The 14617-nt window shown below is 31.6% G+C and overlaps 1 protein-coding gene across 1 annotated transcript in view; it reads right to left on the bottom strand.

Annotated features, from left to right (window-relative positions):
• Positions 1-14617, bottom strand: part of LOC139492853 (E3 ubiquitin-protein ligase rnf213-alpha-like) — a 100484-nt gene that overhangs the window by 10519 nt on the left and 75348 nt on the right. Inside the window, exons 55-65 of the mRNA XM_071281004.1 lie at positions 14337-14454; positions 13892-14166; positions 13447-13567; positions 6805-6921; positions 6149-6256; positions 5648-5701; positions 4824-5021; positions 4481-4583; positions 4097-4131; positions 1704-1807; positions 1042-1195 (exon numbers count right to left, since the gene is read on the bottom strand). Of these exons, the coding sequence (XP_071137105.1) occupies positions 1042-1195; positions 1704-1807; positions 4097-4131; positions 4481-4583; positions 4824-5021; positions 5648-5701; positions 6149-6256; positions 6805-6921; positions 13447-13567; positions 13892-14166; positions 14337-14454 (1387 nt within the window). The remainder of the gene's footprint in view (positions 1-1041; positions 1196-1703; positions 1808-4096; positions 4132-4480; positions 4584-4823; positions 5022-5647; positions 5702-6148; positions 6257-6804; positions 6922-13446; positions 13568-13891; positions 14167-14336; positions 14455-14617) is intronic.

The raw sequence follows: 14617 nt of genomic DNA, 5'->3' as shown, positions 1-14617 counted from the left end.
ATTTTAATCATTCAACCTGCTTTAATTGGAGTTAATTAACATATTTTTACAACCAAATACAAAAAACATGATACTTTTTCACCAATTATGTTGATAAAAAGGGACTTCCTTCCATGTCTATTTTTAGTTGGGGAATAACCCCTAGTTTTTTATACGAAACTGTTTATAGCACCCTAAGGTGGTACGGGTGTCTTCCACCATCTTGGATTTTAAAGAACAGAGAACCTAAGGTCCAAATTTTCTATCAAGTTAGCAAATTTTGATACAGGAATGCAGATATTTAATGTGCATTTTCATTTAAAAGAACCAATTTATAAGAATATAACTTATTAATATTATTATTTTTACAAGTGTTGTTTTTTTTTGGTTGTTTTTAAATGTTATTGAATTGACATTTTAAGGGGAGGTAACTCTTAAACAGTGCATTTTCTGAAGGATTCTACATTGAATTTTCCTATTTTGTATTTTAGCCGTAAAAAACGTACGGTGACCCTATCTTTTCTTTTGAAATTCCCAAAGCATTTTCTGAAAGCTATCTTTTCCTAATTTATTTTACAATTCTATCATTTGGTTTAGTGTCTAATCACCAAATGGTGTTTTTTCCTGTATAATCAATACAAAATGTGTCATTTTGTCACAACCTGTAGCTTGAGAAAATGCGTGGTGACCTATCATTTTTATTATATTTTTGAGAATAAAACCAATAGATAATACATGTTGGCAAAGTATGAACAAATTCTATCATTTTTATTTTAGACTCCTATATATACCACCTTAACTATTATCAAAACCCTAAACTCTGAAACAATAAAGCCAAACATTCTCAAAATGAACTAAAGATTTTTCCCTTGTCTTTATGTTGTAAATAACAAGCGAATAAAAAGATGGCGAAAAGTGTATGACAAAAATTTACAGATTTTTATTACAAGAAGGCCTAAAGTTTTGACATCTTACTTGTTTTTCAAGTAGATCTTAAAAGTTTTTTGAAAATGAATTCAATTTAATTTTTTTTTTTATTATCTGTTTTTTTTTTTTACTTACCTGCGCATTATTATTTGCACCAATATACATTGCCATGTGCAATAGTAACTTCATAATTGCACAATTTGCAGGTTTGAGACTTCTTTCTGGAAATGGAACTACATTTCTATAGTTGGCCCTTCCCAATATGTGTCCAGTATCTGTAGTGTCAACTCTGTACGAAATATATTAACTTCAGTAAATGTGTGGACACATAGAGATGTCATGACTCTGTAATCTAGTATCTACAGTATTGTTGTCAATTTAATTTTTCATGCAGCAAATGGAAAACACAGTTTTGTAATTGGTTGAACATTCATTTTTTTAGGTTGATTAAATAATATTTAACACATTTTTGTGGAGATGACCCACATAATTAGATTCTATAACAGGAAATTTAATCTGAGTGTTTTCCAATTGACACCAGCCAGAAACTTTATAAAGCAAAATATAGAATCTGTAAATAACTTAAGCAAGATGGTTGTCATTTTCTTGTCATCAAATGTGAGCCATGAAATTTATACCTTTTGGTTACATGCAAGAGCCATCTCAAATCTGTTACTTTATTTCTGATTGTGCAATTAGTAATTTTACTTGTTTATTATCTCATAAACACATATCTAATATTGATGATTTTTTCTTAGAAAGAAAGAAATATGTTCAATAAATTTTAAATACCGTACCCTTGATCCTTGATATTTCCAGCTATGAGCACATGTGCTTGTCCTCCAATTTCAAGTCCACAGTTTTGTGCTTTACATCTGGCTACAACTGTTGGCCTTCCACACTACACATGAAAACTTCTTATTAAATTGTTATACAACGGCATAGATGCCAACCCCCTTTTGCACAATCAGTAACAAACTATCAAATTTTCCGTATTTTTGAAAAGTTTTCAGTAATCATTCATAAACGTGCATTTACCAATAAAAATTACTGACGAGTGGTTGCAAAGTGATGTACACTAAAATTTGTCATTTAACATGTTGTCTGTAGTATGTATTCCATTCATTAATTGTTCAGATGTTCTCGACTCAAACATTTTTGTTTTGTCAAGGAGAAGTAGAGAAAGGGGGAAAGCTACTTAATAAAATGCAAGTTTGCCTCTTCGGAAGTCAGTTAGTTACCCAACAATAGGTTGATAACTCCCGAGAAACCGGAAGCATTACATTGGCGTTTCCTAAATACTGGACTAGGACGGAAAAGTAATGATAAAAATCCGCGTTTTACAAAATTGAACGTCGATGATTGGGAATCCGTAACTATTCGACTTTGACCGTAATAGCGTAGTTTTTATCGCAAAATCGGAAAAACTACGGAAAAATCGTAATGGTTGGCATCTATGCAACGGGAAGTCATAAATTTTAATGACAAAATAATGAACAGCAAATCCTTAATGGCATTTCTTAAGTTCATAAAAAAAACCTCCCCAAAAAACTAAAAAAAAAACCACCAGAAAATAAAATAAAATACAAAAATATTAGCACAAAATTATTGTATTTTACCTAGCAATAACAAAATAAAAATTATCTATACAAAACTGACTAGTAAAAAGACTTCTTACTTATGCATTTAAACCAGTACTGATCCGTTTTGATTCAATTTGTCGGGTGCAATTTTTTGGCCATATTCAATCTGAACATTGATTCTGTAATTCTTTAATTATTCATGAGAGAAACAGTGTTACCACGTTAGCCTGTTATTGCGAATCCTATCATAGTTTTCCACAGATTCACCTGCAAGTTACCTGTCCATTTAAACTTTTGTAAGTCCTATTGTCCCATCTAACAAATACAACAGCTATTGTTCTCTGTTTAGTTTATTCAATGGGACCTTTAAATTTCTTGCAAGAGAAATCTATCACTCACTGATTAATTTACCTGAACAAAAAATTGAACTGTCAATGATGGAAATACATGTACAAATAAGTAATTATGAAACTGCATGTGATGTTGTATTTATTCAATCAAAAACACATTTTCAATTTGTTTGATATAAACACTGATTTAAAAATTAAAAGTTGATTTCTGATCAAATTTCAACATTTTACCTATTGAAATTTGCTTTTTTTTAGTCTGTTCATAAGTAAAAACTTGAAATGATAATGTTTAAATAAAGGTCTTCATAAATATATTCTTTATAACTGAACAACCACAAAAAACATGCAAATTCTTTAAAACATAAATGCATGCAGTAGTTAAAAAAAAATCAGAAATAAACTTTTTATAATTAAATCAGTGCTTATATTGAACAGATTGAAAATATATTATTGATATTGAATAAATACTGTATCACATGCAGTTTATGTGAGTTTATACATGTATTTCAGTGAACAAAGAAGATATTTTCTGGTCAGGCAAATTAATCAATGAGTGATAGATTTCTCTTGGAAGAAATTTAAAGGTCCCATCAAATAAACTATACAGAGAACAATACCTGTTGTATTTGTTAGATGGGACAATAGAACTTACAAAAGTTTAAATGGACAGGTAACTTGCAGGTGAATCTATGGAAAACTATGATAGGGTTCGCAATAATAAAATTATTTTTCTCTAATTTTTGTGCTATTTTCACATTTCCTGACCAGTGTGTGAAAAATGTTTCTCCTAACTAGTGAAAAATCTGTTCTCGGCAAATGATTGGTTAAAATTTAATTGTGATGTTAAATTTTCTTGTTTTCTTCTGGATTTTCTTATTGTGACGTCACATCAAAGTACACAACTTTCTTCAAATCTTTAAAAAGGAAGTATAAAAATCATAAGAGAAACATATTCCACCACTGTAACTCTTGTATTACGATATTTCTCCACTCTCAACAGTTAAATTTTAATTATTTAAAAAGCTCAGTAAGCCTCACGCTTTAATACTAAAATTTAACTGTCTCGAGTGGAGAAATATGGATATACACTTGTTGCAGTTGTGGAATCTATATATCCACAATAGATACTGAATTTCTTCTTTTTAAAAACTTGCATTATAAAGTTTAAAAATGTGACTATCTTAATAGATATTATGATCTATGAATGGCATGGTAGACTCTATATATCATGAACAAGACTGCCATGTATATACTTACATCACCAATAACATACAGATGACCATTTGGACATCCTGAAAAGAATACGTATTTTATTTAAAACCTAGCAAATTTATATTCCATTTGAATCTATCAATTTTCCTTCTGAATGATAGGTTTTATAAAACATTATTACAGGTACAAGACTTAAGCCCTAAATTAGACATTCTTCTGAAGTTATTTCACCTAGCCTGTAACACAAATTTTGATGATTTTATGAAATAGTTTTACAGTTCTGCTATGTTTTCAAAATTACCATTATTTACCCATATATTACTCCCCATATCAATTTTCTATATAAATTGGAAAAAATAAACCCATTTTAATCTAAAATACATATTTTACAAAAACTATTTGAGTAAGAAGAATTATTATAGTAATTACTGTGAAACACAGGATTTTCACTGCCATCATCTGGTCTGTTGGCCAACAGTGCTTCTGTAATTAGATCCAAATCATCCTGAGGCATTGTAGGAAAATAAGATTTCTGAAAAAAATAAAAGGGATATACATAAAACATAGAAATTGTATTTGAAGAATTTTATATAAATATTGCATATAACAACTCTATATATCCCAAAGTTTTTTTGCATCAAACTTGATCTTGGTTTCAATACCCAGTAGCAAAAAATCTGAGTCACAGAATTTCATTTTAAAAATCTGTTAAAGATTTTCTGGATTGTTCAGTAAATTTGTAAATATAAACTTTACAAAACATTGTCTTTACCATCATGAGTTCTGGATTGTTGACCATGTTGATAAGGGGAGATAACCATGTTTGCTTTCCTGGTATTCCTTTGAAAAGAATCACACCATGCATCAAAAGGCAACATAATCCTTGCTGTCCAAGGTCTAAAGCTGGAGAAATATTTCTTTCAGTGTCATGTCTCCATACACTATTTGTTAGGAGATCCCTGATCAATTCCTTTCAAAAATCAATGAAAAGCCACATAATTAAAATTTAGTAATTGGTTGAACATCTAAATTTGTGGTTCACCTGTACACAAAATTTTTATAAAAGAATTGTAACCAACATATCATAATAAACCCACAGAATATGTAAACGAAGAAAAATATAGGTAAATAAACAAAAGTAAATATCCAAAATATGTAGAATCATCTGAAGTTTTTTAATACTAATACATTTTACAAAATTTAAATATGATAGGAATACATGAGTATCGACTAAATTAGGTATATCTATAAAATAAAGAATTTGCCCTAACCAATTGCAATAAGACAGTGTATAAATGAATTATGCACAACTGTAGTTAAATGATATGTAAATTATCTTTATCAAAGCTGTTTTGAAATATATGTCAGGTTTTGAAAACAAAATTATCAGAATGGAACAGATGAAACCTAAAGTGAAGTCACCTAGGCAATATAAACTGATATCAGTACCTCACCATAACAGGCTTTAGATAAAATTCAAACTGTTATGTCACATTTCTATTCTATATTTTTATAAAGTAAAATAGAAAATTTTAGTATAGGAAATGACAAAATTACAAAAAAATGTGTATTTATGTATGATCATTAAATACTCACCTTGTCTTGTATCTTATTACAATTCATTAATGTTTTTTGCAGAAACTCTTTGACCTTAAAAATATGTAAAATGAACATGTAGCTATTAAAGATTCAAAAACATTCAAATTTTCTTTATACTGATAATTACTGTTATCTTAATTTTTTATACTGCAAACTATTCATGGTACTAATTTAAATCCTTTCTTAGGACAAAATTTTTTTCCCATCTTTCACTGATAAAACTTAAACTTTTGATTTCAACTTTATATTTTGGATCAACTTTATGTCTTTTGCATTTTAATGCCTGCAGTCCAAACTTTTTCAATGTCACAAAGTTCTCAGACAGAATGATATATACGGGTACAGAAGTAGAGAGATAATTAAATCAAAGGTGTGGTGAATATTGAGGTATAAAAAGTGCATTTATTTGTATTCTAAATTAAAATTAAACATAGTAAGGTTTGCTATTTCATTATCACACCTCAACTTTCATTTTATTTATTTTCTAAAACAACCTACTTTCTGTGAGAATTGCTGTTGTGCTTCCTCATACAAGAAGTGCATAGTAAACTCTCTATAGATCACCAACAGAAGCCTTATTTCTGTTTTCCATTTGTTCTTCTTGGTCTTCAATAAAAAATTAAAAAAAAATCAAAATATTCCTCACATGTCCTTCAAGAGGTTGTAATCTCTAAATATCATTTTAGCAGATATTTCAAACACAAAGTGCTTGAAACCTTCTACTTTAAGGACATAATTTCTCCATCATTTTTTGGATAATTTCATGTTGTTCAATCGTAAGTATTTGTTAAGTCTTATTTAGACTGTTCTGTTTGATTTTTTTTCTGTTTTGCAATTGAATTGTCTGTCTATCTCTTTCAAAAAATCATTGCCACTTATAATTTCTAATGAAACATAAAATTATGTATTTCCTCAGTTTCTCAAAGTTGACCTTTAATATATTTGTTAAAATTTTTCTGTAAAATACACTATATGATTGTCTATATAGTTACTTGCAATATTAATAATCATATATTTGTTTCAAATGATTTAAAAAGAAATATCAAAACATTTAACATCAAGATGGAGTCCAACATGTAGCCATCCCAAGATGAGTATCTTGTTTTGAAAACAAGCAAGACCAAATTTCTTAAAAAAAAAACCAACTTAATAACCTGTAATAAATTAACTATCTTCTTAGCATCCTCATTTAATGCTGCATGAACAAAGGCTTCTCTCATTTGTGTGTAGCCGTCTCCACAAACAATAAATCTGTCTTGACACTCTTCTTTCTAAAATAGAATGTTATAAACAACATGTTATAAATGAATGTGTTGCATATTTTCAAGTTCCCTCCCGTTCCCTCTAGTCCTCTGCATAATAATAGACATGAATGCTGTTCAAATACATAAAGCTATACATAAAATTATTACATTTGTTTCATTTAAGATGGTAACCAGATGCTCCGCAGGGCACAGCTTTATACAACCACAGAGTTCAAACCCTGAACAGTTGGGGCAAGTATGGACACAACATTCAAGCTTGATACAGCTCTGAATTTAGATTGTGATTAAATAGTTGACAAAACATAGGTTTCTGACACAGAATGAATGTGGTCTAAGAACTTAAACTTAAAAACTAAAATTTTTTAAATTGGACATTTACCTATTATGGTCCAATATCCAAAATCTAAATACATGGTTAGATTCAGCATATCAAAGAACCCCAAGAATTCAATTTTTGATGAAATCAAATAAAGTTCAATTTTGGACCCTTTAGACCTCAGTGTGGACCAATTTGATAACTGGGCCCAAATATCAAAAAACTAAATACATGGTTAGATTCAGCATATATCAAAGAACCCCAAGGATTCATTTTTTGTTGAAATCAAACAAAGTTTAATTTTGGACCCCGATTTGGACCAACTTGAAAACTGGGCCTATAATCAAAAAGATAAATACATGTTTAGATTCAGCATATCAAAGAACCCCAAGGATTCAATTTTTGTTGATATCAAACAAAGTTTAATTTTGGACCACGATTTGGACCAACTTGAAAAATGGCCCCATAAGCAAAAATCTTAATACATGTTTAGATTCAGCATATCAAAGAACCCCAAGGATTCAATTTTTGTTGAAATCAAACTAAGTTTAATTTTGGACCCTTTGGACCTTAATGTAGACCAATTTGAAAACAGGACCAAAAATTTGGAATCTACATACACAGTTAGATTCGGCATATCAAAGAACCCCAATTATTCCATTTTTGATGAAATCAAACAAAGTTTTATTTTGGACCCTTTGGGCCCCTAATTCCTAAACTGTTGGGACCAAAACTTCCAAAATCAATCCCAACCTTCCTTGTATGGTCATAAACCTTGTGTTTAAATTTCATAGATTTCTATTTACTTATACTAAAGTTATGGTGCGAAAACCAAGAAAAATGCTTATTTGTGCCCTTTTTTTGGTCCCTTATTCCTAAACTGTTGGGACCAAAACTCCCAAAATCAATCCCAACCTTCCTTTTGTATTCATAAAGCTTGTGTTTAAATTTCATAGATTTCTAGTTACTTATACTTAATTATTGTGCGAATACCAAGAAAAATGCTTATTTGGGCCCTTTTTGTCCCCTAATTCCTAAACTGTTGGGACCAAAATTTCCAAAATCAATCGTAACCTTCCTTTTGTTGTCATAACCCTTGTGTTTAAATTTCATAGATTTCTATTTACTTAAACTAAAGTTATAGTGCGAAAACCAATGTGTCTTCGGACGACGACGACACTAACGTCATACCAATATATGACTGCAACAATGTTTGCGGTCGTATCAATATAAACTTGACTAAAATTAATTTTGTTCATTTAATTTTCATAAAATTTTGACAAAATATTTACTTTGACAAAAATACATATTTTTTTAAAGAAGAATGTGACCATAGTACACGGATGCCCCACCTGCACTATCATTTTCAATGGACCATGAATTTGGGGTAAAAACTCTAATTTGGCAATAACATTGGAACGATTATATCATAGGGAACATGTGTACTAAGTTTTAAGCTCATTGGACTTCAACTTCATCAAAAACTACCTTGACCAAAAACTTTAACCTGAAGCAGGACAGACGAACAAACGAACGAACACACAGACCAGAAAATATAATGCCCCTCTACTATCGTAGTATTGTAGGTGGGGCATAAAAACTTGAACCGCACACTTTATTTAAACTAGAGGCTCTCAAGAGCCTGTGTCGCTCACCTTGGTCTATGTGCATATCAAACAATGGACACAGATAAATTTATGACAAAATTGTGTTTTGGTGATTATGATGTGTTTGTAGATCTTATTTTACTGGACATTCTTCTTGCTACAATTGTCTCTATCTATAATGAACTTGGCCCAGTAATTACAGTGGAAAATATATTCTAAAAATTTACAAAAATTTACAAAAATTTATGAAAACTGTTAAACAAGAGTGCACACACTGAAATGTCTCACCTTCTATACTAATCATTGATATTATGTTGATAGTCCTAAGTATAAAGCTAAGCTTTATTACAACTGTCACATAAACTTAAAGGTCAGATGAACCATGCCAGGCAGACAAGTACAGCTAACAATGCTTATATACAACATATATAGTTGACCCATTACTGATAGTTTAAGAAAAATAGACCAAAACACAAAAACTTAACACTGTGCAATGAACCGTGAAAATGAGGTCATGGTCAAATAAAACCTGCGCGACTGACATAAAGATCATAAAATATTTCCATACACCAAATATAGTTGACCTATGGCATATAGTATTAGATAAAAGACCAAAACTCAAAAACTTAACTTTGACCACTGAACCATGAAAATGAAGTCAAGGTCACATGACATCTGCCTGCTAGACATGTATAGCTTACAATCATTCCATACAACAAATATAGTTGACCTATTGGATATAGTATGAGAAAAACAGACCAAAACACAAAAATTTAACTATTACCACTGAACCATGAAAATGAGGTCAAGGTCAGATGACACCTGCCAGTTGAACATGTACACCTTACAGTCCTTCCATAGACTGAATATGCTAGCCCTATTGCTTATAGTATCTGAGATATGGACTTGACCACCAAAACTTAACCTTGTTCACTGATCCATGAAATGAGGTCGAGGTCAAGTGAAAACTGTCTGACAGACATGAGGACCTTGCAAGGTACGCACATATCAAATATAGTTATCCTATTACTTATAATAAGAGAGAATTCAACATTACAAAAAATTTGAACTTTTTTTTCAAGTGGTCACTGAACCATGAAAATGAAGTCAAGGTTATTTGACATGTGACTGACGGAAACTTCGTAACATGAAGCATCTATATACAAAGTATGAAGCATCCAGGTCTTCCACCTTCTAAAATATAAAGCTTTTAAGAAGTGAGCTAACACCGCCGCCGCCGCCGGATCACTATCCCTATGTCGAGCTTTCTGCAACAAAAGTTGCAGGCTCGACAAAAATGACTATAAAGGGCAATAACTCCTTCAGGGGTAAACTGACAATTTTGGTCATGTAAAAATTATTTGTAGATCTTACTTTGCTGAACATTATTGCTGTTTACAGTTTATCTCTATCTATTATAATATTCAAGATAATAACCAAAAACTGCAAAATTTTCTTAAAATTACTAATTCTGGGGCAGCAACCCAACAGCAGGTTGTCTGTTTTGTCTGAAAATTTCAGGGCAGATAGATCTTGACCTGATAAATAATTATTCATGTCAGATTTGTTTTAAATGTTTTGGTTTCAGAGATATAAGCCAAAATCTACATTTCGCCCCTATGTACTATTTTTAGCCATGGTGGCCATCATGGTTGGTTGGCAGGGTCACGCCACACATTTTTAAAACAAAATACCCAAATGATGATTGTGGCCAAGTTTGGTTACATTTGGACCAGTAGTTTCAGAGGAGAAGATTTTTTAAAAGAATACTAAAATTTTAGAAAAATGGTTAAAAATTGACTAAAAAGGGCAATTTCTCCTTAATGGGTCAACTGACAATTTTGGTCTTGTTGACTTATTCATAGATGCCAACCCCCTTTTGACACAATCAGTAACAAACTATCAAATTTTCCGTATTTTTGAAAAGTTTTCAGTAATCATTTATAAACGTGCATTTACCAATCAAAATTACTGACGAGTGGTTGCAAAGTGATGTACACTAAAATTTGTCATTTAACATGTTGTCTGTAGTATGTATTTCATTCATTAATTGTTCAGATGTTCTCGACTCAAACATTTTTGTTTTGTTAAGGAGAAGTAGAGAAAGGGGGAAAGCTACTTAATAAAATGCAAGTTTGACTCTTCGGAAGTCAATTAGTTACCCAACAATAGGTTGATAACTCCCGAGAAACCGGAAGCATTAGATTGGCGTTTCCTAAATACTGGACCCGGACGGAAAAGTAATGATAAAAATCCGCGTTTTACAAAATTGAACGTCGATGATTGGGAATCCGTAACTATTCGACTTTGACCGTAATAGCGTAGTTTATATCGCAAAATCGGAAAAACTACGGAAAAATCGTAATAGTTGGCATCTATGCTTATTTGAAGATCTTACTTTGCTGAACATTATTGCTGTTTACAGTTTATCTCTATCTATAATAATATTCAAGATAATAAGCAAAAACTGCAAAATTTCCATAAAATTACTAATTCAGGGGCAGCAACGAGTTGTCCGATTTGTCAGAAAATTTCAGGTTAGATAGATCTTCACCTAACAGATTATTTGACCCCATGTCAGATTTGCTCTAAATGCTTTGGTTTTAGAGTTATAAGCCAAAATCTACATTTTACCCCTATGTTCTATTTTTAGCCATGGCAGCCATCTTGGTTGGTTGGCCGGGTCACCGGACACATTTTTTAAACTAGATACCCCTATAATGATTGTTGCCAAGTTTGGTTTAATTTGGCCCGGTAGATTCAGAGGAGAAGATTTTTGTAAAAGTTAACAGATGACGCTGGACGACGACGACGACAACGACGGACGATGGATGCAAAGTGATGAGAAAAGCTCACTTGGCCCTTCGGGCCAGGTGTGCTAAAAATTTCAATGGCTATATAGCAGTTTATCAAACATTAATTTTGATCATTGAGAAGCTTAATATTTCTTTAACAATAACCATTAAGATTTTCAGTTATCTCCCTTTAGTGTTATGTACCACCATAGCTTATTGTTTTTGTGCAACAAGGAAAAACATTTGGATACATAATTTTTGTGGTTTTGACTTTTAGCACATTTGACATAAGAGCATATATATAAAACATTTACAATTTTGTGAAACATGAAAACAAGAGTGCACACACTGAAATGTCTCGCCTTCTTTACTATTCATTGATATTATGTTGATAGTCCTAAGTATAAATCTTTATTACAACTGTCACATAAACTTTAACCAAGATAGCTAAACAAAGACCAATGAACCATGAAAATGAGGTCAAGGTCAGATGAACCATGCCAGGCAGACATGTACAGCTAACAAAGCTTCCATACAAAAAATATAGTTGACCTACTACTTATAGTTTAAGAAAAATAGACCAAAACACAAGAACTTAACACTGTGCAATGAACCGTGCAATTGAGGTCATGGTCAAATAAAACCTGCGGGACTGACATATAGATCATAATATATTTCCATACACCAAATATACTTGACCTTTGGCATATAATATTAGATAAAAAGACCAAAACTTACAAACTTAACTTTGACCACTGAACCATGAAAATGAGGTCAAGGTCAGATGACATCTGCCCACTTGACATGTACACCTTACAATCATTCCATACAACAAATATAGTAGACCTATTGCATAAAGTATGAGAAAAACAGACCAAAACACAAAAACTTAACTATAACCACTGAACCATGAAAATGAGGTCAAGGTCAGATGACACCTGTCAGTTGGACATGTACACCTTCCAGTCCTTCCATACACCAAATATACTAGCCCTATTGCTTATAGTATCTAAGATATGGACTTGACCACCAAAACTTAACCTTGTTCACTGATCCATGAAATGAGGTCGAGGTCAAGTGAAAACTGTCTGACGGGCATGAGGACCTTGCAAGGTACGCACATACCAAATATAGTTATCCTATTACTTATAATAAGAGAGAATTCAACATTACAAAAATTCTGAACTTTTTTTTCAAGTGGTCACTGAACCATGAAAATGAGGTCAAGGACATTGGACATGTGACTGATGGAAACTTCGTAACATGAGGCATCTATATACAAAGTATGAAGCATCCAGGTCTTTCACCTTCTAAAATATAAACCTTTTAAGAAGTTAGCTAACGCCGCCGCCGCCGTAGCCGCCGCCGCCGTAGCCGGATCACTATCCCTATGTCGAGCTTTCTGCAACAAAAGTTGCAGGCTCGACAAAAAACCATGAAGGAATTATTCTAATGTGTTATTGATAAATATCAGAGTGAACTGTAAGAGAAATTTAAGTGTTTTTTTTAACTCCATAAATAGCATGAACCACCCATGTTGATTGTAAAATTTTTTTTTTTTTTTTTAGTTAAATGTTCAAGACTTCCTGACCTTTTTAGCATTTCGAACAATTGTTCAAACCCTGATTTTTTTATAGGTATTCTAGTTCATATGATTTAAGTACAGTGCCAACACCTACTGCTGTCTGTTGTTAAGGGGTATTACAATACAGAATTTATTTCACATGTGAAACATCAGTTTATATTTCACTGAAAAATACTACATTTCCATGCAGCCAATGTTTATAAGTATAAATAATGGAATAAAATTTACTTTATCATTCTGAAGTTCTGGTAAGTTAATCCATCTTTTCATCGCCATATCACAATCAGTACGAATAGTCTGGTAACAGTCTGTGCCATAACATCTACACAGGTACTTTATAAAGTAACGTCTACAAATAAAATTGATCTAAAAATACTTCATGATACTAAGATTTTGTGTTAGTTTCACAAAAATCTGTCAAGTGAGACAGGGTGCTGAAATGATAGAAAGACAGAAGGACAGATATAGATATGTACTCCTCAATCACTATATACTCCTTGCTTCAAGAGTGTGTGAATCAATATTTAAAACCTTTTGTGTAAACTTCAAAATGAATTGAGGATTTGCTTGATATGTAGTTAAAAAATATAGGAGTTGAATTCCTTTTAATAAACTTAACAAAAGTCTTAAAATAACTTGAAGATGGGGCTGTTTTATCTTTAAATATTCCTACCTAGGCCAGCTTGATCCACATTCTTCAATAAGTTTTCCTACTGCCTCAAAAAGTCTTCTCAACCTTGTGTCTGATCTGACAGTCTTTTCTATGAACGTTTTAAACATTAAGTTTGCTGCCACACTAAGAGAGAATCGTGATTGGGATAAGTGTTCCATGTTTTCTAGCAGATGATCACCATCTAATTGTATCTTTGTACAGGAATTCCTCAACATTTCTGTTGCTGCTTGAATTAGTTCTCTGTTTTCTTCAGAGTAACGTTGATGGTAAGAATCCTAAATAAAATTGTGAGAAATATTAAGATCAACCAGAATAAAACTAATATGAATGCATTGAATTATATAAAAATTATAAGAAGCTGTGGCATGATAGGAAATAAGACATAATATCATTAAAATTAGCAATTGTGTTTTTCTATAATTTTCCCATTGAAATGTAAATTTACCTCCATGCACTGCAGTACAAGATGACACACGCTATGTGATTGTTCACTGGTAGTGGGATCAACTAATCTTATAGCACTTCTGAAATAAGTCTCCAAGTGTTGGTGCACATCTGGACCACTGTTTGAAAAATAGAATAGCCATTTATCAAAAAGTGAAATCTGGACTTCAGTAATGAAAAAAAAAAATACTGATATGTAACCTCTGTCAATGAATAAGATAGCAAAATACATATTGAAAATAGAGGGCTATTCCAGTAAAATCAGATAATTAATGAACCTAG

The sequence above is a fragment of the Mytilus edulis genome, chromosome 10 (assembly GCF_963676685.1).
Source record: "Mytilus edulis chromosome 10, xbMytEdul2.2, whole genome shotgun sequence".
Classification (NCBI taxonomy): domain Eukaryota; kingdom Metazoa; phylum Mollusca; class Bivalvia; order Mytilida; family Mytilidae; genus Mytilus; species Mytilus edulis.
Note: the sequence above shows the minus strand (reverse complement) of the source record. Positions and strands in the feature narration are given on the sequence as shown.